General features: G+C 36.4%; 2 protein-coding genes and 1 pseudogene across 5 annotated transcripts; 2 read left to right on the forward strand and 1 right to left on the reverse strand.

Annotated features, from left to right (window-relative positions):
* The first annotated feature begins 161 nt into the window (after positions 1 to 161).
* Positions 162 to 3,454, forward strand: LOC104588609 (mitogen-activated protein kinase kinase 10-like). Of its 4 annotated transcripts, XR_016082017.1 has the most exons (3): positions 162 to 1,294; positions 1,388 to 2,538; positions 2,730 to 3,454. XR_016082017.1 is itself a non-coding variant. In XM_088897057.1 (2 exons), the coding sequence occupies exons 1-2, from the start codon at positions 304 to 306 to the stop codon at positions 1,477 to 1,479; spliced, it is 1,083 nt and encodes a 360-aa protein (XP_088753183.1). In that variant the 5' UTR covers positions 162 to 303; the 3' UTR covers positions 1,480 to 3,454. The 4 variants fall into 4 exon arrangements, 3 of the variants coding, with proteins under 3 accessions (XP_088753183.1, XP_088753184.1, XP_088753185.1); XM_088897057.1 differs by having other exon boundaries at positions 1,388 to 3,454; XM_088897058.1 differs by having other exon boundaries at positions 164 to 1,294; positions 1,577 to 3,454.
* LOC148802031 (receptor-like protein 56) lies at positions 2,355 to 19,529 on the forward strand (annotated as a pseudogene).
* Positions 19,530 to 20,197: 668 nt separating this feature from the next.
* LOC104588607 (glycerol kinase-like) lies at positions 20,198 to 23,255 on the reverse strand. The gene is made up of 4 exons (XM_010246611.3): positions 22,834 to 23,255; positions 22,477 to 22,698; positions 21,315 to 22,308; positions 20,198 to 20,617 (listed from the first exon to the last, which is right to left on the reverse strand). Exons 1-4 carry the CDS (start codon positions 23,001 to 23,003, stop codon positions 20,378 to 20,380), a joined length of 1,626 nt encoding a protein of 541 aa, XP_010244913.1. The 5' UTR covers positions 23,004 to 23,255; the 3' UTR covers positions 20,198 to 20,377.
* Positions 23,256 to 25,955: the final 2,700 nt, after the last annotated feature.

The raw sequence follows: 25,955 nt of genomic DNA on the forward strand, positions 1-25,955 counted from the left end.
AGATTTGAATTTTGAAACGTTCCTATGAACTCCGAAAAAATTGAACGGTCGAGATTAGAGTAGGTGGTGGCCCCCCTTAAATCGCGAGCGTGTTCGGCATGAATAAAAGATAAACGTGGTGAGTGGTGAGACAATAAAGCCCAACTCCACAAGATGCGCACCGGCCCCACTTTTCCGAAATCCACCTACCCCATACTGCCACATGTCACGTGCGGGCCCTTTTTATATCAACCTGTTTGTGAAATTGGAACAGCGACAGCGAGTGTGAAGCGAGAGAGAGAGAAAAAGAAAGAGTTGAACTAAATGACATTGGTAAGAGAAAGAAGACGCCAGCAAGCACTCAGGCTTCCCTTACCTCCCCAGAATCTATCACCGTATTTTTGTTATCGGGTTCAGTCGCCATCATCACTGCTGTCATCTTCGATAAGGCCGGATTCTCCCGACATTAAGGGCCTCGCGGAGCTCGAGAAGCTGGCCGTGCTTGGCCACGGCAATGGTGGGACTGTTTATAAGGTTCGACAACGTCGGAGCTCTTCCATTTATGCGTTAAAGGTGCTGAGGTTCGACCATGATGCAATTGGCATTTGGCACCAGGCTGGTCGCGAGGCAGAGATCCTCAAGCGGGTTGATTCGCAGTTTGTTGTGAGGTGTCATGGAGTGTTTGACAGTGGGACGGATGCAGACAGCGGTGAATTATGCTTTGTGATGGAGTACATGGAAGGTGGGTCGTTGCATGATGTACTGAGGCTCCGCCGGAGGCTCCCGGAGAGTGTTATCTCCGATGTGGCCAGACGGGTCCTGGAAGGACTCAAGTATCTGCATGGAATGAAGATTGTTCACAGAGATATTAAGCCATCGAATTTGCTTATCAATGGCAAAGGAGAGGTCAAGATTGCTGATTTTGGGGTGAGCCAGGTGGTGGCGGGTTCACTTGAAGCAGGCGATTCCTACGTAGGGACGAGCGCTTATATGAGTCCCGAGAGGTTCGATTCTGAAAAGTGGAACGGAGGGCCGAACGACGATGGGTTTGCCGGAGATGTTTGGGCTCTTGGAGTGACAATGCTGGAATGCTATATGGGTCATTTCCCCTTGATTGCTCCGGGACAGAAACCTGATTGGGCTACACTCATGTGTGCCATATGCTTCGGTGAGCCACCCAAGTTGGTGGAGACGGCATCGCCGGACTTTGAGAGCTTCATCCAGCGATGTCTGGAGAAGGATTGGAGAAACAGAGGGACGGTCTTGGAGCTCCTGAGTCACCCTTTTGTGACCAAGCGTTGCACTTCCGCAGGAGGTCTGGTTGGTTTTCCTGATTGAGACGAGTTATAATTTTCCTTTATTTTATCCTTCTTTCTTTTTCACAATCTTTTTTGCATTTTTTGGGCAGTTCCTTGGGTAGGTCAGGTCGTCAATTTAGACATCTGGAGATCTTTTCAATTCTCTTTCTGCAAATTAAACTACAACAGAAAAAAAGGGTGAAAAATCATAAAAATAAAACAGGAAAAAAGAAGAAAAAAGGGAAATGGCTCTTATTTCTGATGTAGATTGATTGAGTGCATCAATTTCTTCTATGAAGGTCTCCATGAATCTGATAGACTGGTTACCTGATGGGACTGTGGGAAGAAGAAATGATGTATATTCATATGGGGGGTTCGCATCCGCCCCCCACAACTTTGCCCCCCAAAAACGTCCCACGCGCTGTGAGTGCGCCGCGTGTCCTCCCACACGCGGATTAGAGGGACTCTTGCGGAGCTAACCGTGTGTCCTCTCGCCCAAAAGGTCATCCTTCTCATTTCAGAACACTTCAACCCTTTGAGCTCCGCTGGTCGACGCGCTCACTTCAACCTTCCACCTTCTGCTCTCAGAACTGAAATCCGCCGGAGATTGCACCCCTTTGAATTCCGCCGGTCGACGCCGACGACCGTTTCGAAAGCGAAGCATTTTTAACAGCGAGAAACGACGAAGAAGATGTCCACTCAAACGCCTTGTTACAGGTCCCTTGTTATATCCATTTTCTCAGTTTTCATGAACCCATTTTGCCTTCTTCAAAACCCACATAATCAATCAAAAACAACCAATTTGTTATTTGAAAAAAAAATAGATTTTTCTTTCGAGTAGGCGAAGATAGTTTAAATTGATTGAAAGGGGAGTCTTTGATGCCGTTATTCTGTGCAAGGCACGCAACACAACTCCCACATAATTTGGTAGTGAGAAGAAAGAATCTCACATCCAAGCATGTAGGCGTTCTGCAATTATCCAGTAGTAAATGCTGCCTAGCCGCCTCTTCCAGCAAGGTGGGTCTCTCAGAAAACGCTGCTTCTCTTTCGGGTTTTCATCGAACTTCTCCATCGATCATGGAGGACGAAAAGTTGGGGATTATATCCTCTGAAACAGAGGAATATTCAACAGAATTGGATGTTGCTGTTAGAATCGTCCAAATGGCTTGCTTTCTCTGTCAGAGGGTGCAGGAGAGCTTGATTTCCAAGGGCAATAATCAGGTTAAATCAAAAGATGATAATTCTCCGGTCACAGTTGCAGGTAACTGCATTGACTGTCTACAAAATGGTTTCTTTTTGGTGATTCTGTATTCTTTGTTGTGTGCTATTTATTTTTCATCCATTACAGTTGCATTTAATGGAACCCTTGGTTTTATCCTTTTTATTTATTATATTTTTTTGGCGAGTGTTCTTCAGTTTTTCCCCCTTTGTTATTTATTTTTTTTTTTGAAGGAAATGGTTCTGCTGCTAAACATGAAAATTTGTTATTCCTCCGAGGGACTGAGGGTATGGGTTCCGTTTCGTTTTCTAGAAGCCACATCTTGAATTTGTTGGCTGGTTTTGGTTTGGTTTACAACTGAAGTCTGGGAGATTTTACCAACAAAGGTAGATTTTTGGTTTTGGTCAATGGAAGAGATAGAGTTGCAGATGTTGCAGCGGTTCTGACTTGTTGGCGTCGACCGGCGGAACTGGAAGGGGGTTCTCACTCCGGCAAAAATAAGAAAAAAAAACATAAAAAATGAAAAAAAAAACTTGCTTCCGGTAAGTAAATCTGCCGGAGTGATCGTCAGCAACGACCGGCGGAACTCAAAGGGAACAACCTCCGGCGGGTTTCAGTGGGAAGACACGCGGCGCGCTCAGAGCGCATAGGACGTTTTTGGGGGGCAAAGTTGTGGGGGGCGGATGCGAACCCACCCAAATGATGTATACATGGCAGAGAGAATGTGAGGCATTAATTGTTTCATGGTGAAAAGCAATGACAAAGCTGCTGCAACCTGGTAAAAATGCAGAGGCAATGGTGGTGCTGACCATGAAACAGATTACATATATGAGCACCCTACATATGAATTATGATATATACATTAACTGTGCAACCTGTTAAAAATGATTATTTGTCTCTACCACCCTCAATTTTAAATAGTATAAGGATCAAGTTTCAGACATTTGACGTGTATCAACTATCAACTGGACGGTTTCATGGAAGGGGTAAGAGTTCTGGCGAGCTCATGCAATCACATTTCTAATTAATTTATTAGCAGTGGAAATGCCAATATTACATCCAAATTCTTGTTTGGCAATGATGGCATCTTTTCTTAATTTCTCCATCTTTTCCCTATTTTATTCAATTTGTGGTTCTTAGTTAGAAAAGGAGCAGGGCCATTAATACTCGGGCTGTCAAAAAAAAAATTGGTTAGACCATCCAGTATGAGATTGCGTTTGGCAATCCGGATACCCCTCAATAAAATGCTAAGAAGCAGCAGGTATTTGAAAGAGAAAACAGCACAGGTGTTTGGTTTAAAACACTGGCGTGTTCACATTTCATGGGCTGTCAAATGTGGGAATGTGGACTAGATGGACTGAGACAAAACTATAGGGCTCTATATAATGAACTAACTGGCCAGTATTGGGTATGCATGTTGGATTTTAATCTCATTAAGGATTAAATCTAACGGGGTTTCATTGGACACCTGTTTTGAAAAAATAGCTTTTCTCTTATTAAAACCAGTTTTAATTTGTCTCACATTGGAAAATTATAAGTTTTGTTTTGAGTTTTTTAATAAGAATTGATTTACACTTCTTAGAAATAGAAGAGAATGGTATGGAGGTTTACTACTGCGCAATGCATGTGCATGTGTGTGTGCGGCACAATGAGGTGCATTTTGGTTTTTTGGTGTGATGCTAATCGTTGATATGATCAATGACCATGATTTGATCGGGTATAATCAAGAGGTACAATTCAAATTTAACAATCATTAACTGTTAACTATCTTTTAAACAGTTACAATGTTTGAAATTGTGACTATTCAAGGTGTCTTTCTCTGAATTCGATGACTCTTGAACTTTACTGGTTGTGGATTTTCGCCCAAGGCTCAGTTGTATCTTGAGAAGGAATTTGCCTGTAACCCAATAGTAAACTCAGTAAAACTGAGTGAGCGCAAATAATATTTTAAAGACAATGTCTTCAGATGTGCCTCATAGCTTTTCCTCCAATTTTTCGGAGACCTCATTTCCCAACAACGCATATGATGTGGTTCAAGTCTAAAAGCAGTCACTTTGTGCAAAATATAAAATGTCCTTTTAAGTAGAAAAGGAGAATGTTTGAATGGAGTTTTATATGAAAGATGAACGACCTATGCAGCAAGATCTCTTTTGCATATCTAGGGATGTCAATGTACTGGTTTTGGGAGTTACTCCATCCAAATTGGATGGACCAATAAGACATTGAATTGGACTAGTCGAGACTTAATGGTCCAAAGTATTTATTGGATTGGATTGAACCTAGTCCATCTATAATGAATTTATATTGGATTAGGTTGGATTGAATCCAATATCTGGTCCGTTGATGGAAGATTGTCCAGACACTAAATTAGACTGGTCCAAAATATTCATTGGATTGGATTGGACTAGGTCAATTTGTAATGGACTCACATTGGACTAGATCAGATTGGACCAAATCAAGTAAAATTGACACCCCTATGCATATCCATTATTTTTCTCGATGGTATGTTTCAAATATCTAAAGTTAGTTGAGTCAGAATCCAAAACTGAGTTAGGGGAAAGCTATAAATAAAGAAATTGAAATGACAAAGAAGAACAAGATATGTGAGTTGGTTAATAAACCCAAAGAAAAAGAAATAATTGGACTGATCGAAATGGGTTCACAAAATAAAGTTCAATGAAGATAGCTCAATCCAAAAGCACAAAGTAAGACTAGTGGCTAAAGGCTATGCCTGACAATTGGGGGTAGATTTCCATGAAACTTTTGCACTAGTTGCAAGAATAGAACAATTAGAATTGTTCTTGCACTTGCTGTTCAATTAAAATTGCAAGTGTTTCAATTTGATGTGAAATCAACATTTCTAAATGGAGATTTAGAAGAAGTTTATATTGAACAACAAGGATATGTGATAAAAGGAAAATAGGACAAGGTTTACAAGCTTCAGAAAGGTTTGTATGTATGGAAGCAAGCACCTCAGGCATAGAATAGCAAGATTGATAAATACTTCTATAAGAATGGATTCAGAAAAAGTCCAAATATGTCAAGAAGGAATGTATGCACAATTTTGTTCTTGTTTGTCTTTATGTTGATGATTTGATTTATACAAGTAACAGCCCAAAATTGTTGAATGAATTCAAATTAAAAATTATCAAGGAATATGAGATGATTGATTTGGGGTTATTGAGATACTTTATTGGGATTCAAGTGAAGCAAAGAAAAAGTGAAATTTTTATATCCCAAGAGAAGTAAGTTGATTTATTAAAAATGTTTCATATGTCAACTTGTAAACCCCTAGCTATTCCTATGGCTATCAATGAAAAGTTGTCAAAGGAGGATGTAATAGAATTGGTAGATGCATCAATCTATAGAAGCCTTGTTGGTTCTTTGATTTTTTTCACCAACACAAGGCCAGATATTATTTTTGCTATGAATATTGTTTCAAGATACATGAACAAGCCAAGTAAAATTCATTTTGGGGCAGCAAAGAGAATACTTAAATATGTGAAAGGAACTAAAAACTTTGGGCTGAAATATGAAAGTGAAAATGAATGCAAGTTAGTTGGATTTTTAAATAATAATTGGGCTAGTTCCATAGATGATCAAAAAAGAACAGTTGGATACATTTTTTCTCTGGGAAGTAAAATGATCTCTTAATCATCCAAGAAGCAAAATATTGTGACACTTTCTTCAACTAAAGTAGAATACATTTTAGCCACTAGTGCATCTTGCGAAGTAATTTGGCTTAGAAGACTTTTAGAAGACATTCAATTTGTGCAAAATAGCCCAATTACAATCTACTATGACAACACTTCAACTGTTGTAATAACCAAAAATCCAGTTTTTCATGGAGGAATAAAACATATTGAGTTGAGACAACACTTCATTAAAGATTCAACTAAGAAAGGAGAGATTGAAATGTTGAAGTTCATCAAGATTGAAAATCAACATGTTGATATCTTCACCAAGCCCCTAGCTTCTGAAAAAATTTTGCATTTTAGATCTCTAATGAAAATTACAAATTAAGAGTAGGTGTTGAAAAGTAAAGTAGTAATTTTGTAATTTTCCTTTATATATTGTCTTTTATATTAAGTGAGTTGCCTTGGGACTTAGTGTCAAAAGTGATGAAGGGAAATTTGGCCCGACCTCGCTTGCCACTTCAACACTTCGCTTCCAATGCACCAGGCTGATCAAACGTACCTGACACCAAGGACGTCCGTATCCAAGGGCGCCGCACCTTACTGATTTGTGATCTGACACCTGACAGCCGCACTTCAAACGGCCTCCTGCTACCACCACCTGCAACCGTCGCTACTAGCCGTAGAGACGGCTCCGACAAAAGGAGCAGTGGCGGTTCTGTCCGGCCAGAGGAAATGACATCCGAACTGGCAGGAGTTCAGAAGTAATCATGCCCGATTTGACGGAAGCCTGGAAGTGAGTGCGCGAGGTGATTATAAAAGGCTCCTACCTCCCAGGAACGAGGTATGCTAACTTTTGCGCTATCTGGTCTATCTTGCCTTTGAAAGACTCTAACTTGAGCTTCGGAGCCCTTACGCCGGGTTCTCCCCGGAGCTTCTCTTTTCCTTCCGTTTTTGGTCCCTGCCACTCAGTTCAGAGGCAAGATCGTTGATAGCTAAGATCGGCCGGATTGTTCATCATCAAAAAGTTCTAGACGGTAAAAGTAAAACTCATTTTTATATCTTGTAATTTGAAACATTTTGTAACAGAGAAGAAGCAGCAAAGACAAAAGTAAAACCCAGAACCATAAATTGGTTTTTCATCTTCTTTTCTTGTTCTCGTAATTCTATATTCATTTTTTCTTCTACTGATTTTTTAGTTCTTTGATTTTTACCACCACACTTCCATTGCTCCAACAAATTACATGCATTACTTGAAGTGCCCATACTCGATTAGACGTCAATTCATTATTGAATTTTCCAACAAAACAGGAGTAATACATTAGAGGGCAATTGACCATGTAGCATAGACGTTACAAGCAAGTGAGCAACTCTATTTCCTTTTCGTGGAATGAAGGAGATAACCGTGTCACGGAAACAATGCAGTAGCATCCTGCAATTTGCTATCACAGTATGCAAATGCCCAACGAGGAGTCTGACAGGAGTGATATTACCGACTACGCATTCCCTTCTAACCAAATTGATCAATATTAAGATGTGAAGCCAGCAAAGAGACCTTTTCGACAAGACATTGCTGCTTTGATATTCTAGGCCTTCAATACAACTTCTTGAAAGCCGAGTAGGCAAACTGCTTTATCAGTCAAGACCCGAAAGATAAAGGCATTGATTCCAGTCCGCTGGATTCTCCACATCTTCAATCTTAGCTTTAACCGGTTCATTTTCACCCGGGTGGAGTCTTCTATTTTTGAACCTCATAATCAAATCCTCTATTTGGGGGGATGGGAGTGACATGATCATACGTAAAGGGTAAATCAGAAACTTAGTGAAAGAAGATGAAAAAACAACTCACCCACTACACCAAAAAGTATTTATATTGTTGTTTTGATCTCAAATTAGCCCCTGTTTGGGGCTAAGTGTTATTTCGTAAGCACTTTTTTTTTTTTTTAAAAAAAAAAAAAAGCTCTTATCTAGATGGTTGGTAACAGGAAAGTTGATCAAAAAGTTGTCAAGCACGAAGAGCCCACCATTCCTTTCACCAAATGGGGGCCCATTATGGAAGACCTTAACTGAGTAATATATGGCCCATCAGGCCATCACCCACCCACGCGCATACGTTCAGCTTATTAGGGGTGCCCACGCCTAAATTTTAAATCGAATCGATAGCACTGATTTTTGAAAAACCGGTAACTAAAACTAAAATTGAATCAAAGCCGATTGGTCAACTGATTTATCGATTCATCGGTTTAGTTTGTTGTCGATTTTTTGGTTTTTTATTTTTATAAAATATATTATAAATAAATATATAATAAAAATTAAAAATACATATAAAATATTATATTATAAGTCATAAATATATATTCATTTATAATATATAGATAATATAATATACATATAAAAATATATAATATGCATTGATATTATATACATCAGATAAATCAGATAAAGTCCAAATGGGAAATAAAATCCTAAAATAACTAGAGGATAAACTACTAATGTAACTAGGAAACTATCAATAAGATAAACACTCGACTGATATATTAGAGTCCTTCTAGTATTTTAACTTATCTCGCTGATACACCCCCTCAATCTTAATGGGTGTGAAGACACATTAAGTTTGGATTGAAGAAGATGAAACCGAGAAGAAGTTAAACCCTTGGTGAAGACATCAGTGATTTGATCAGATGAACTAATGTGTTTGATGCAAAGTAATCCACAAGCAACCTAATCTCGAATGAAGTGAAAATCAACCTTAACATGCTTTGTGCGAACATGATAGATTGGGTTGGCGGCAAGATAAGTAGCGCTGATGTTGTTGCACCAGACGGCAGGAGGAGAAGAGAGAGAGATGCCTAAGTCAAAGACAAGGGACTGCAATCACATGATTTCAGCAGTGACTTCTACAAGAGCACGGAACTTAGCTTCTGTTCTGGACTGAGCAACGGTAACTTGCTTGTGAGCTCGCCATGAGGCAAGGTTCGCTCCAAGATACACTTCATAGTCGCCTGTGGAGCACCGGTCATCAAGGCAGCCAGCCCTATCAGTCACAAAAACCAACAAGAGAAGTGGGTGATGCGGTGCTGAGGTGGAGAACATGAACAATAAAGCCTTTGAGGTAGCGGAGGATGCATTTGACGAAGCTCCAATGGACATTAGTGGGGTTTTGTTGGAACTGACAAGCTTTATTGATAGTAAACGAGATGTCCAACCTGGTGAGAGTGGCATACTGTAGTGCTCAAACAAAACTTCAATACTTAGATGGATCAGCCAGTGGTGGGACATCAACCTTGGAGAGAAAAGTTGGATGGAACTGGAGTTGAGATTGGTTTAACGCCATCATTTTGCACTTCAGTAGAAAATCGAGTAGATGTTTCTTTTGGGAGAGGCATATACCAGTAGCAGTGTTGGTTTCTTCGATGCCTAAGAAAAAGTGCAGTGAATCAAGATCTTTGAAGGTAAAAATATCAACTAGAGAGTGAACAAACTGAGAGAGAGCTTCATAAGTGCTGGCAGTAACTAGTAAATCATCAACATAAACCATAACAATAATTTTAACACCATACTGATTATAAATAAAGAGAGATGAATCAGCATTGGAGGGAACAAAACCAAAGTCTACTAGGGTGGATCCCAGTTTATGGAAGCAGGCACGAGGGGCTTGTTTGAGCCCATGGAGTGCTTTCTTTAGTTTACACATATGTGATGGATATTGAGGGCTAATGAACTCTTGAGGTTGTTTCATATATACTTCTTCACCTAAATCCCCATATAAGAATGCATTGTTAATGTCAAATTGTTGAATTGGCTAGTTATTTGCAAGTGGAATACTAAGAACCACGCTAATGGTAGCAGGCTTTATTATAGGGCTGAAAGCTAAGTGTCACCAACATCGATCCCCTCCCATTGGGAGTATCCCTGTGCAACAAGTCTGACTTTGTACCTTTGAAGAGAACCATCGGTATTATACTTCAAACTATATACCCATTTGCAACCAATAATATTCATATGAGGGGAGGGGAGAACTAGGACCCATGTACCATTATGCATAAGTGCATCAAATTCATCACTTATAGCTGTCCGCCATTCTTGGTGTTGAATGGATTGGGAGTAGCTCATGGGTTTAGATGGTGCAGAGGAGGGTGAGAGTAAAGCATGAGGAAGAGGGTGGTGCATAGACTTCTAAACAGGGCGAGAAGCATGCACGGTGGAGTCAATAGAACAAAAACGCAAAGGGAGAGAAGATATGGACTTGATGGAGGGGTAGAAATAGTGTTTGATGAAGGTGGTGTAGCTAATGGTGACTCTGAAGGAGGAGCCGAAGAAGGAAAAGTAAGAGGTGGAGGAGCAATGATGGTTGTACCTGGGTTAGTGTAAGGAGGAGAAGAGGATGGACTCAATGCAAAGAGGAAGGTGCTCTCTTTGAAGACTACATCCTAAGTGATGATAATTCGCTTAGAGAGAGGATTGTAGCACAAATATCCTTTGTGATGAGATTGTAGCCAAGAAAAATATGTTGAGTAGAGTGATAGTCAAACTTGTGAGAGTTGTATGGTTGCAGAAAGGGGTAACATGCACACCCGAAAGTTTTAAGAAAATTGTAGTAAGGGGGTGTGTGGAAAAGTGCTTCATGAGGAGAGGAATTACCCAAAATAGGAGTGGGGAGTCTGTTGATGAGATAAACAACGGTGTCAACAGCATAGCCCCAGAAAGAGAATGACATGGACGCATTAGAATCAGGGCAAGGGTTGTTTCAATAATGTGACGATACTTGCGCTCTGGAGCACCATTTTGAGCATGAGTTTGAGCACAAGAAAGTCGATGGTCAATATCACATTTTGCAAAATGGGAGGAAAAAGTATGGTATATTCACCCTCCAGTCGGATTGACATTGCTTAATGCAACAAGAGAAGAGATTTTCAGCAAGCGTTTAAAAGCGCAAAAAGATAGAGAAAGCATCGGGTTTGTGGCAAGACGATAGACCCATGTAAATCTGCTAAAATCATCCATAAAAATAATGTAGTAACAATAACCATTAACGGAAAAGGTCCCCAAATATCTGAATAAACCAAATCTAAGGGCTGCTGAGAGAATTCATGAACATTATTACAAGGAAGCCGATGGCTTTTGGACACTAAACAATGATGACAAGAAGAAAAAAAAACTAGTTTAATAAGGTAAACTAAAAGAGGAGGGAACATTCTAAACATCAGTGAACACCATGTCCATGCAAGCATACCAAGAATGAATATATATATATATATATAAAATAAATGTTATAATTTATATAATATAAAATGTTATCTATAATATGTATTATAGGCATAACAATATGATATATTTATATATAATATATAATATAATATAAAATAATAATTTTTGAGTAGTGGACCTTTTTTTTTCGTTCAGAACTCTTTTAGCCCTTATGTTTCTCAACAATTCTGGTTTGTTTTATTACTTAAGACAATTACTAGGAAAATTAAGAAATGAGAAATTCATTCATGTTCCTTCCTTTTATTTGCAACCAAACACAACCTAAATCTATGAATAAAATAATTGTGTTGAATAATAATTGCTATATTATTCTTTCTATATAGAGAATAGAGAATAAACTAATAATTTGTACTCATCATACCTCATATGCGTCATGAACAACCAATATTTTTTTAATATGTAATTATGATTTCCTACATTTTCTAATATCATTTTTTATTTTTTTTTACAAATTGTGTTTTTTATAATTTCTGATTTCTTTTGTTTTTGAGACATGTCTTTTTGGGTTTTTACGAATTTGTATGTTTTTTTTTGTATTTTATGCATTTTTTGAATAGAAATCTGTTTTTATGAATTTTTGTGCTTTCTGATTTTTATGATATTTTCTTACTTTTTTGTGCTTTTGGGGTTTTTATGAAATTTTATTTTTTTCCTGAAATTCATAGAGTATTTTTATAAATTATGTGAAATACTTTTAATTTGTTTGTTTTTTCTAAAATTTCCGATTTTTATGTAATTTCTACAATTTGTTCTCGAAAATATATGATTTTTTTGTATTTTTTTCTAAAATTTCTATATAAAATATATGGTTTTAAGAATTTTTTAGTTTTTTTCTGAATCTTCTTATTTTTTGGCAATAAAAAAAATCTTTTTATGTTTATTTCTTTGCAATTTCTGATATATATTTTGCTGAAATACATGCAATTTTTATAATTTTTCATAATAGCTACATGTTTTGACAACTTTTATACAAATGAGCAACTGGGGAATGCGTATTAACCTTTAAAACAGATAGCAGATTGAGGAAAAGTGTTGAAATCCCAAACGGCAGGGTGTGTTTCTCCCCCAATAAAGTTCTGCAGGGTGCTAGGTGTCATGAGTAGGGCTATTAATGGACCGGATATTGGTATTGGTCCAATCCGATCTGGTCCCGTATAAGTCCAATATAGATGGATCAGGTCTCCCCAATCCAATCCGATATTGACACCCGTACATTGGTTCAATCCAATCCATTACAAATGAACTATTAGGCCTAGATTATCTTATGCCAATGGAACTAATGATCATTAGGTCTAGTTTAGTCCAATACAATATGTCTTAATGGAGTTGGAGTTGTGAGGCCAATTGAAGACCATGCAGGACAGCGAGAAGGCCATAGCTTCTGCCTCTAAAGGGGAATTCACCCAAAGCTTCTATTAATTCTCCATTCGAATCTCTTATCATCACCCCTACTCCATCTTTGTTTAAACAAAAGACCCCATTGAAAAATCCAGTATTAAGGGGACGTAACAAATTAAAAGGCCACCTTTTGTTAAGAAAGCATTTGATGAAGATAAATCTTTTTTAGAGATGGTTAAGCTTTAAAATGTTTATGTTGGTTCATAATCAACTAAATATATATAGGCAATTGGGCTAGCTAGCCGATCTTAGTTATTCAAAAATATTATGGCCGGCTTAAATAGAGGTGGATATGTGGTGGGGGCTATACAAATATCATGCATCTAAACAAATCAATGTATGTTATATATTACATATAACATATATTTATATATGACATGTACTATAGAGTCAAGTTCAGGTTGGGCCAGGTTGGTTAAAGAGTCAATCCTAACCCAATCCAAAATAAAGTTGAGTTCATGAATTTCAACCTTAATCCTAACTCAAACATCAACCCAACCCAACCCAATTTTTTTCGGGTTGAATTAGGGTTGGGTTCAGGCCAACCCCGGCTCAAGTTGCAGCTTTAGATTTCATGATTGATTTCCCCGGCATAAACCTAAGTTGGTTTTCTGATACACTTGTCAATGAAGCTTACATACGTTGCATTGTAGTAATGACACTGGATCCATTCTGACTCAAATCCAAGGCTAGCTAATTCTACAAATTATTCATCAAATTTGAGAGCAAAAATAAAGAAAACATAATCAATAAATAGAGAATCCAACTTTATGCAATTTATGGTTGAGTTAAAAAGAACATATAGCATCTGAATATACCTTGAGTTGGAATGTTTCCTTCCAAATAGTTTCTACTAAGAGACAGATTCTTGATGAATTTTAGGGCACCCAAAGACGCAAAATGGTGTTATTGAAGTATATAATTCCCACTTCAGTCGAGGACCTCCAACTTTTTTAGTCTACTCAACGGTTCCAAGTCTTCAAGAATTAAAAAGAAAATTATACATATGAATTGAAGATCGATATGCAGGGATAGTCAAGTAAGAATTGAATGGCAGATGGTGGGTGTCATACTAGGATGACGAAGATGTATGTCATCATAAAATCTTTTGGGTTGGAACTGTACTTGATATGGATTGGTAGTATCATAGTCAGGTCATAATGAGAGATTTGTGGTATTTTATATAAGTTTTTTTTTAATAAAAATAGAGATTGCATTCATGGTTTTCAAAATCGGATCGGATCGGATGGTCGGACCGGAAAAACCAGGAATTGGTCAGGTGATTGGTTCCGGTTTTCCCCAAAACTGGATTTTTCATAAAAACCATTGATTTTGGTTAGTAAATCGCTGACCCGAGCGATTAACCATTCGAACGGTTTTGGCCGGTTTTAATTTTTTAATTTTTTTGTCAAAACGGGCCGACCATTTGGTTTAAACGATCAGACCATTAGACCTGATAACCGGACCCCTGACCGGTCGGACCAGTTGACCCAAGAATCGGTCAGGTAACTGGTTCCACTTCACCCTAAAACTGTTTTTAGACAAAAAACTGTTGATTTGGTCAGTGGCCTGGTGTACTAGGCAATTAAACCATAAACCCGTCAACCTGAACAACGGTTTTTGGATTTTTTTTATTTTTTTATTTTATTTTTAATTATTTATTTTTTAAAATCAAAATGGATCATCCATTCAAATCAGACGGGTTGGACCATTTGACCCAGGAACGGTGGCCAAAACGGTTCTGTGTCTAGTCTGGTTTTTAAAACCTCGATTACAGTTCCCCTATTGATAGTATTGTTTTTGTTACAAAATTTACAATTTAGGCATAAATCTTTACCATGTGTATCACCCAATTAATTAATTAGAGGGCATTCTACAACGTGAATTGTTTCTGTTATTAGCAGTTCCGAAAATAAATCAAAACCATCTTATTAAAAAATAGATTGTTTTCAAAACAAGAACACAAAAAATATGTTCTTGGTTGTGTATTTGTTTTCAAAATTGAAACCAAAAAACACGTTCTCGAGATTCTGATTTTAAAAACATATTTTCATCAGGTTATTCAATGCCATGTTCTATAAATCATATAATCTTTACACTAATAAAATTTGTTTTTGTTTCAAAAACAATTATTTTGATGGTTCTAAAAACATGTATTATTATTATTTTTTTTTGAAAGGGTAAATTACAGATTACTATCATATACTTAATTTGGGGGTAGTGGCAATCAATAATGTTTGTTGATAATATAATATTAATCGATGAAATTAGCAAGAATTAAATGCAAAATTAGATTTATGGACAAATACATTAGAAACAAAAGGCTTTAAAATAAGTAGAACTAGAACAGAGTATATGCAATGTAAATTATTTAATGATAATAGGAGTATAAACTAGGATACACATAGGATTGGAGACCAATGTGACCTATTTCAACGAACTTGGTCCCATAATTCATATTAAAGAAGAGATTGAAGAGGATGTGACTTAGAGAATTAGAGTAAAATGGGTAAAATGGAGAGGGTGCAGTTGGAGTCATATGTGTAGCGTGTAGGTAATTACCACTTCTGACTAAAGGAAAATTCTATAAAATAGTTGTGAGGCCAATTACATTGTATGGAGTAGAGTGTTAGGCACTTAACTGAGGTGGTTTGGTCATGTGCATAGATGGCTATCTACAACACCTACTACAAGGACTTGGAAATAAGTATTAAGAAATTATTTAAGCACCCACAGTTTGATGATAGATATGACATTGAATATAATGAAAACTGACCGTATATAGTTTTTATGCAAACAGTACCTTCTTCTAATTAAGGGTGATCTAAATTCAATTTCATTATAATTGGACCGGAAATGGATCCAAAATATATATACAAAAGAGCCATAGGCTCAAGTTTCATAGGAATTATTTCAATTCATTTTTATTCATAACATTCAACTTCAAAGTAATTTTTGTTCATTTTATTAAAATGTTTGGTTTGAAGGAAAAAGTAGGGAAAGGAAGGGACCTACCTTTCCCTTCCTTTGCCTAAAGCACCCATAGTTTGATGATGGATATAACAATGAATATAACGAAATGGTGAAACAGGACTCATGTAACTGACCATATATAATTTCTATGCAAATAGTACCTTCTTTGATCCAATTAAGGGTAATCCAAATTCAATTTCATTATAATTGGATTGGAAATGGATTCAAAATATATATACAAAAGAGTCATAGTCTCAAGTTTCATAGAAATTATTTCAATTCATTTTGTTCATAACATGCAACTTCAAAGTAATTTTTAATTCATTTTATTAAAGTGTTTGTTTTGAAGGAAAAAGTTAAGGAAAGGTGGGGAAATCTATACATTTTATCTTTCTTTCTCTATTTTTTCCTTCAAATCAAACACAGCTCAAAGGTAAAAAAGATTTAAGCATACAAATTTTCATAAATTGACTTAAGCATATCCTCGTTTCTTCTCCTCTTATTAACCTCTTTTAATGTTTTAAAAAATTTGTTTAACCCTTTGGAAATAGTCCTGTTTTGAAACAACATAACTTGATTGGTCAAGGATCTTGCTCTCTTTTAAATGCTATTCAATATCCTATTGTAATGTGAATTTGATTTGAATATGATATAAATCTGGTTGAATTTTTTATCGAGGAGTCACATCCTATCCCCCATACTAGTGAACTTTAATAAAGAAATCCTTTTCTTAAAAAAAAGAAATGGATCTAGGTATATCCATTTTGATTGACCTTTTAAAGCCGCTCACCAATGTAATAGATAGTTAGTAGTTAGACAGGACCTCAAAAATTGCATAATCCCATAAGAAATGCCACCAGCAATATTATATAATTCATAAACAACTCTAATAATCCAAACCACGAAATTTGTAGGTTTTAACCTTAACATTTTCAAAAGCAAAAACCAATCCAACAGGCTTAATAGGAATGGCCTTGAAGGAACTCTGCCTCCCAAATTGAGCCTAATAGAATAGTTTGAAGGGTTATTTATTAAAACAACCCTCTAGTTTCACGGATTTACTTAAACTTATCTTATTGTTTTTCAATTTATTAAAACACTCCCTATAGTTTGTTATCTATTTGCTTAATAGATATTTCACTAAGAAGTATCTGTTTTGCCATTTGAAAATAGTAACATGATCGCCTAAACTGAGTGGAGAGTGTTTAAGGGCATGGGCTCATGATTTTTTTTCTAAAAGTACCCCTAACATTTCTTTGTACAAAAAAAAATGAGCAAATAGAGCCCAATATAGTGGTTGTCTATCTTATCAGGGGTAAAAGTTGTATTTTTCAATTTTCTTTTCTTTTGATTAATTTTTTTCAAATGGACATTAAAGTCAAAACTGTCATTTTCCACTATCATCTATAGAAAGGTTGATTAAGTAAATCAATTGCAAACTATAGGATTTACTTACAAACTATAGGGGTGTTTTAGTAAAACACAAACTGGTAAATTTTAGTAAACCCATGATTGGAAATGACCTTAGTTTAAATAAAGATGGAGCCGCTGATTGACTCTATTCACTTTTTCAGACTTTTGTAAATTGAAGAACCTCGAAATCTTGGACCTTAGTAGGAATGGCCTTGAAGGAACTCTGCCTCCATGTTTCAACAATTTGACATCTCTTTGGATGATAGATCTCACTTACAATCAATTCTCAGGGAAAATTGAAGAACCTCGCTGAAGAATATCCATATTGGGTTCCACGTTTTAAATTGAAGAAGCTCTCATTAAACGAGTTCACTGTGGGGCGGCCACAATGTCCCATAGTGCATCCTCGCCGTGTATTGAAAACATCTCTCCATGACAATATCAGATCCAATGGTGTCATCATCGGGAGATGTTCCCAATACAAGGTGGGAATGCGCTATGGGACATTGTGGGGCACCCCGTCGAGGGGCGCAGATCTGAACTCTCATTAAACAACTGCAAGCTAAACAATCTCAGTGGTGTTTTACCAAAACAATTCACTATTGGAAGTGCTAATATTAAGGAATAGCACATTAACAGACCAGTTTCATCTACCATCCATTAATACTTTGGTGAATGCAACTCACATAGACATCTCGGACAATTACATTCAAGGAAAGCTTCAAGACAATATTGGTGGAATACTTCCAAATCTGGGGTATTTAAATCTATCAAGAAATGCATTTAATGCATGGTGAGATTCCTTCCTCAATTGGTGACATGAGCGGATTGTGGGCTTTAGATTTTTCTTATAATAACTTCTCCGGAGAAATACCAGAGCACTTAGCCAAGGGATGGATCAACTTGGGAATCTTGAGCCCATCAAACAATAGTTTGCATGGCCAAATATTTCCAATGTATTTTAACCTAACTTCCTTGTTATTTTTGGCTGTGGACAACAATCAGTTTTCAGGGAATATCTTAGATGGGTTATCTAAATGCACCCAACTAAGCATATTGGACATGAGCAACAACCAAATATCAGGCAAGATTCCTAGCTGGTTTCTCAACTTTACTTCTTTGGATACGCTTGTCATGAGAGATAATCTTTTAGATGGCCAATTCCCAATTGGATTTTCAAGTATTCAGTTTTTGGACCTTTCTGGAAACCAATTTTCATGCTCTATACCATCTTCTCCAGAATTAAATTACATGCATTTGCAGAGAAATCGATTCACTGGATCACTTCCATCATTGCTCCTCAACAGCTCATCTTTAATGTCACTAGACTTGGGATATAACAACTCTGGTGGCATTCCTAGTTGGATTGGAGAGCTCTCTGAACTGCGAGTTCTTTTGTTGAAAGAAAATAACTTTAGTGGTCCAATTCCAGAACAGTTGTGTCAATTAAACAGGACTCTTTTCATGGATCTTTCCCTCAACAACTTTGTTGGGTCAATACCCCAATGCCTCAATAACATTAGTTTTGGAAGGATAGATGATATGGAGTATCCATTTTACCCAAGATACAGTGGTGACTGGTGCGTGAAGATAATATTTTTGGTGGATATTATGAGCGCGTACAAAATGGATTTTCTCAGGATCATGTAGATGACTACTTGGAGTTCACAACAAAGAGGAGGATCAGCTATTAGTCTATTACACATTCAATTCTCAATCAGGTTTCAGTATTGGATTTATCTTGCAACCACTTGACAGGCAAAATCCCTTCTGAAATTGGAGACCTACATAAAATAATTGCACTCAACTTATCACACAATTTCTTGACAAGATCAATTCCTAAATCCTTCTCAAAATTAAGACACCTGGAGAGTTTGGACCTTTCCTGCAATAATTTGAGTGGAGAAATTCCTCCACAACTAATTGAGCTCCACTCTTTAGCAGTCTTCTCTGTGGCTTACAACAACTTATCTGGTAAGACACCAGATATGGAAGCGCAGTTTTCAACATTTGAGGAAAGAAAGCAGCTATGAAGGCAATCCTTTTCTTTGTGGACCTCCACTGCAGAAGCAATGTACTGGTATTATAAAACAAAGGTCGATCTTTACCAGATGGAGTTAAGGGAAAAGGTTATGAAGAAGTTGATTTGACTGCTTTCTCTGCAAGTTTTGCAGCTTCATACATAACGTGCTTGTTGGCATTAGCATCTCTTCTCTACATCAATCCTTACTGGCGAAGGATGTGGTTTCATCTCATTAATGAAGGTATATTATTCATTCTATGAATTTATTACACATACTGTGCGAAAGATGTGTCATCCTAAACGTATTAACTAGCAATTTATGTGTCTGCATGTGAATGAACAGGAGAGTTCTTGTTTAAGTTGAGTCAGACTCTTCAAGTCTTTTGTTTCATGATGAAATATTTCATTCTGCTTGTTTCTCACCTTCATGAAAACCTCTGAACAATATTTTCAAGTTTTGCTAGGGAAGATCTTAATGGAAAGCTCAGAAATCCCTGTGGATCCTACCTAATATGTAAACCAATGAAATTTCTGAATTCAACAATTACAATTCCAGTGCACAAACTGGTTGATTACCGATATTCAACAAATGCTTATGAGACATACCTGACCAACTCTCAAGTGCAAATTAAAGACTTCTGATTACTATTAGTTTTTTTTTTTTTTTTTAAATCTTTTTCGGAGTATCAACTAGGACTAACATCTATGGTGTCAGTGTATATAGATAGATAGATACAGAATGAGTATGACTTAGACTCAGTAGCCCGTCAACCTTATCAAACCTTCTACAAACCAATTCAACGAATACTAAATGGATGTAATAAATTAATCTATTGTGTTCATCCAGATCTCCCTGAAATATGTCTACCCAGTTCATCAAAAAGAAAACATTTGCATCACTACACCCACCCACTCTAGACCTCAGAAATAATACTGGGATCAATAATAAAGCAAAAGCTAGACAAGTACTGTACTAATTTATGGACATAAATAAAAAATGGAGTGCTAGTGTGCTTCATCTTTCACTAATAATAAAAAAATCATGAACTGTATCTCATTGACAAAAATCTATACATAGCACAAAGAATTCTTATTGTTCAACATAACAATATAATTCAAATAAAATGCAACGATTATAATTAAAAAAAAAACAAGACCCTGTACTAGGAGTTTAATGGGAAAGACCGGCCAAATCAAAAGCTCTTGACACAGCCTTGGACCAAGATTCCAGTTTCTTCATCCTTTGTTCCTTGTCTAATTTGGGACTGAAAATTGTGGGCTTTCCTGCTCTCTCTGCAAAAATGACATCTTCTGTCCATAACCCCACAGCTATTCCTGCAGCATAAGCTGCCCCAAGTGCAGTTGTCTCTACATCAGCTGGTCTCACCACTGGGCTTCCCAATAAGTCAGCCTGCAAATCATTAATATATCAAAATTATGGAAACAATTCTATTTACAGAAGATCTCTTACTCAAAACCAGGGAAGCAAAACTTTGAGACAAAATGGTGGTTCAATCTAGTAATCTGTACTTGGCAAAGGGCTTCTCACGCCAATGAGACCTGTCTACACTCAAGCATCACAGACCCAGAAAGAAATGGTGTTTCAATCTAGTACTAATGTCATCATTCACAAGAGCTCTAAAGCAGGCCTCATCAATGGCACCTAGTAGCTGAAGATACAACAGTAACCGTCTTTCATGATGAAATTCAAACAAGAAAGCAACAGAACAGAAACAAAAAACAGATAAAGAGTTGATCAATAGATCTATGAAATAGACAAACAGAGTCCACTCAACAAAGACATGCCTGCGTTTGTTTATGGCGTAAACTTCATCAATGTAAAAGTACATCAATGGAGTTCAACACCAATGGGTTTAAAACTAATGAACCGTTCGAACCTTTTTAAAGTGTGATAATCAATGTAAAACTCAACCGATGGGGAGGGAGGTCCTTATTTACACTGAAAACAAATGTGTGAAAATAAGGATCGGGAGTGGAGTTCTACACTGACTGAAAACAAACGCGGACAAATGCGAACAGACGATGGAGCTTTACATCGATTTGCATTTACACTGAAAACAAACAGAGCCTTAGTAGAATCCACACACCTGAATCTGCATCAAGAGGTTGTTAACTGTTGCACCACCGTCCACTCTAAGCAAGAACTCCCCCTTGTCATTCTTGAACTCACCCTCATCTCCTACATCCTTGTGCATTGAATCCAACACATCGTTTACCTGGAAGCACACACTCTCCAGCACAGCTCGAGCAATGTGTGCCTTGCTTGTAAACCTTGTGATCCCAAGGCACACCCCACGAGCATCTTCTCTCCACCACGGTGCAAACAACCCATTAAATGCCGGCACAAAATAACACCCCCCACAATTATCTACCTTCCCTGCCAGCTCTTCAACCTCCTCTGTGCTCTCAATCAGTTCAATGCCGTCTCTCAGCCACTGAACTGCGTCACCAGCAGTAGCTATCGAGCCTTCCAAAGCATAATACGTTCGAGCAGAGGGGCCTAACTTGTAAGCAATGGTGCTGAGGAGCCCATGAGATGACCTAACGATGCTCTCACCAGTGTTCAGTAGTATAAATACACCACTGCCGTAGGTGCTCTTGGCCTCTCCTCTCCGGCACGCCTGCCCCAGCATGGCTGCCTGTTGGTCTCCTAGGCTACTGGCGATTGGAACACCAGAAATTGGCCATCCACTGGCTATATTTCCGATGATTTCAGAATTACTGATGATCTTGGGCAGGATAGTAATGGGTATTCCCAAGGTATCCAGTGTGGCTTTATCCCAATCAAGAGTTCTGAGGTTCATGAGCATGGTTCGAGATGCATTCGAGACGTCAGTCACATGCAACCCAGTCATCTTGTTGTGTTTTCCGTCTTCACCATCGCAACCTCCTGTCAGATTCCAGATCAACCATGTGTCGATCGTTCCAAACAGAGCATCCCCTGTATTCACAGCGTGCTTGACAGCGGTGACATTTTCCAACAGCCATAGGAGTTTAACTGCGCTGAAGTAAGTGCTGATGGGCAAGCCACAGGTCTCTACAAAATGGGTTCTTCCCCCTGGTAAGTCTTCTTCCAATCTCCTGAAAACAATCGCAAAATAACAAAACCCAGATTCTAATTGAAAATTATAAGACATGGAAGACATGGGCCTTCTTTAAAATCTCAAATTAACAACACGCGGAAAGCTTCCGCCAAAACTGGGAACAGAGAATGGGAAAGAAGAAGAGAATGGAATAAGAAATGTAAACCTGCAGATTGAACTGGTCCGAACGTCCAACCAGACTATGGCGTTATAAAGAGGGCAACCAGAGGACTTGCTCCAGACAACCGTCGTCTCTCTCTGATTCGTGAGGCCGATCGCTTTCAATCCTTTTTCCACATTATGGCCATCCACTGTCGCCTTATCAATGGCCTTCTCCATGCAAAGACGGACACTCTGCAGAATCTCCATCGGATTGTGTTCTACCCAACTAGCCAAACAACAACAAAAACAGAATCAATATGAATACAAAATCAGAGTTTTAGAAGAAAAGATCGATCCCAGAAAAAAAATAAAAACGAAAAAAATGATCTTCACAGAGAAAAACAAATGCATGCATGATTACCCATCTTCGCAGCAGAACTGAGTGAACTCAATCTGATGAGACGCGACAGGCCTACATGACTGATCGTAGATTATAAATCTCGTGCTGCTCGTTCCCTGATCAACCGACCCAATAAAAACCTCCTCTTTCTCCATTTCTTTGGGATTTTTTACCGAATTAGATCCACTCATCCTCCCCCCTCAAAAGCCTATGAAACAGTAACACCAAGGAACAGAGGAAAAAAACACAGAGCAGACCACAATTGACGTGAGAGCGAATGAACGTCAACAGGGAGAAAAGCTTTTACATATTTGAATGGAAAAGGATTTTATTACAGAAAACAAAAGAAGCTCCAAATCGTAATTAATGCGAAAGTAATAAACATATCGTTGAAATTAATTAGCTAATCTAAGCACTGGTTGGAGATTGTGAACGACATCTCCGACCGGACCCTCCGAGAAGTCGTTTATGACGTTGTTTACGGAGATCTTGGTCTGCTCAACCGGATCCCACTATCTCTAATGTCGAGCTTATTAGCCACGTGGACACTTTTGATATGTTTTCGCTCGAGGATGGCTTCCGTGTGACCCTCCAGGACCTCCCGGTCCAAGCAAGCTTATTTGAGTATTTGGACTCTTTTCTAGACCGGCCCAGCCCGCAAATTGTCGGGTTTGGGCCTTGGGCCAATACTTTGGGCCCTTGCAATATGCTTTCATGGATAACATACAGATTACTACCCTGTACTTTATGGGTGATGATACTTACCCCCCCTCCCCTCTAATTTTCATTTGCAACAAATAGTCAAATACCCTTATGAAGTTTCAGATTCCAACAATTTGCTCCTTCTCCTAGCATTCATCAATGACTTAAAAAATATTTTCATGTGACCGTCATGTGCTTATTAAACATTTCTTCCCAACAAAACACATTCTAACCCCCTATTAACATGATGTAACACCGCACATCGCAGAGATAGAAGGTCCCACTTTTTGTTGGTATGAGATCCCAATTCAAATTTCCAAACTATATTCCTTCCATAATTTTGTGGGATCATTTTGTTATTTCTCTTACATTTTTGGATAAACATTTTTATGATGTATATTTGTTCTTTCTCAAGGTGAGGGTTCTGTTCAAATAAGGCTCAAGAGAAAAGTGAGTGAAAAGGAGATAATGTACTTTGCCCTGCCCATTTTCATCATTTTTTAGTTGTTCTCATCTTTTCCATACAAATATCAAGAGAGCATTTTAATAAATTACTAGTGGGGACCTATGCAATGCACGAGATTTATTAAGCGAAAGATAATAATAAATAGAAAGGGTCATTTATTAAAATACCCTTTATAATTTCATGAATTTATTAAAATATATTTTATAGTTAGTATTTTACTAAAATACCATTTATAATTTACAATGAATTTAATCAATCTTTCATTAGATGACAATGGAAAATGACAGTGTTGACCTTAATACTCATTTAAATAAATTTAATCAAAAGAAAATAAAAATAAAAATACAATTTTTGCCTTTAATAAGACATGAGCAACCACTCTATTGGTTATATTTGGTCAATTTTATTTTATGTACAAAAAAAAAGTGTTAGGGTATTTTTGGAATAAAAAATCATGGGCTTAATGGCAAAACAAACACTCCTTAATGAAAGGTTGATTAAGTAAATAAGTTGTAAAATATATGAAATGTTTTAGTAAAATGAAAAGTATAAAGTTTAAGTAAATATGTAAAACTATAAGATGTATTCTAGTAAATGACTAATAGAAACACATAATTATTCATATTTTATATACTACTTTTGATAATTTTTTTAAAATACAAAAATAACAATAATTAATTTCAATTAGGTTTATTTATCAAACTAATGAAACCGACCAAAATCGAATGACCTAACCATAGATATATATATTAATATTTTATATTTTAACTATAATTTTTAATATGGAAAAGTGGGAAATTTCCCATATTTTTTAGTCTAAAACATTTTATATCATAAATCTAATTTTTAAATTTATTATTTAATAATTGCACTGTGATTTTTTAAATTAAATTTAATTTTTAAGTTTAAATATTTTGAATCGACTAACCAAACCAAAAAATTGACCCAAACCGATACAACTTCAGTGGGTCGGTTTTAATAAAAGGTTAGTCGGTTTCAGTTGACCAACTCCCCAACCTAACCAGGTCAATTTGGTTCGCCAAATAGCCTACGACTAAACCGAACCAACTAATGAACACTCATAATTTCAGCTCAGTTAATAGCCTCATCTATGATAAATAACAATAATTTAATCTCCAATAATTATTAAAAATTTATAGCAAAAATACATAATTATTGAAAATATATTGATAATGAAAAAAATATAATAATTACAATAAGTACTAAAATATATTAACTTAGTAAATAGTATAATCTCAAATTATACTTTAATCTCTAATAAATGTTAATTAATAATTTATAACAAAAATAGAATAAATACAATAAGTACAATAAATTAAATTTAAATTTTTTTGTTATTTGAACTTTATTTATTTAAAGCTATTACATATTATTAGATATTTGAAAAACATTTAAATTGGTAATCCAAAAAAACATAATTTAAATTGTTAGTACATAAATATAAAATTATTTTTTTTGTGTTTTTAATAAATATTTTGAAGTTATTATATAATTTTGTTAGAATATTTAAATAATTCTTAATTTTTTTAATCCAAACTTTCTTTAGATTGATATCGATAAAAAGTAGGGGAGAGGATAAATACGAATTAAAGATAATTTTGGAGAAAGTGGGAGAGGTAGTTTAGGAGAAATTTTAGGAGAAGAGATTATTGAGGTTATTGGGAAAGTGCGTCTCATTGGTTGCTTCAAAAATGACATGAAATTAAAAAAAATAAAAAATTCAGAAAAAGAGAAAATTATATATATATATATATATATATATAGTAGGGACCCGTGCGATGCATAGGAAAATCTTAAAGATTTAGTAATTTTATTTTTCACTTAATGTTGATTTATAAAAAATAATTATTGTTAATTGAATATGAACAAATATTTTTTAATAAATTTAGTTTTATTAGTAATTTATAGTAATTTTAATAATTTTTATTTTTTTATTATTTTTAAATGAAATTTT

The sequence above is a fragment of the Nelumbo nucifera genome, chromosome 2 (genome assembly GCF_055504915.1).
Source record: "Nelumbo nucifera cultivar China Antique chromosome 2, China Antique-T2T, whole genome shotgun sequence".
NCBI classification, from domain to species: domain Eukaryota; kingdom Viridiplantae; phylum Streptophyta; class Magnoliopsida; order Proteales; family Nelumbonaceae; genus Nelumbo; species Nelumbo nucifera.

Coding starts and splice junctions, on each gene's coding strand:
- LOC104588609 (XM_088897057.1), top strand. CDS start 304: ATGACATTGGTAAGAGAAAGAAGACGCCAGCAAGCACTCAGGCTTCCC. Junction 1,295..1,387: donor GCGTTGCACTTCCGCAGGAG/GTCTGGTTGGTT, acceptor TTTTTTGGGCAG/TTCCTTGGGTAGGTCAGGTC.
- LOC104588607 (XM_010246611.3), bottom strand. CDS start 23,003: ATGAGTGGATCTAATTCGGTAAAAAATCCCAAAGAAATGGAGAAAGAG. Junction 22,699..22,833: donor CAGTTCTGCTGCGAAGATGG/GTAATCATGCAT, acceptor TTGTTTGGCTAG/TTGGGTAGAACACAATCCGA. Junction 22,309..22,476: donor CGGACCAGTTCAATCTGCAG/GTTTACATTTCT, acceptor GATTGTTTTCAG/GAGATTGGAAGAAGACTTAC.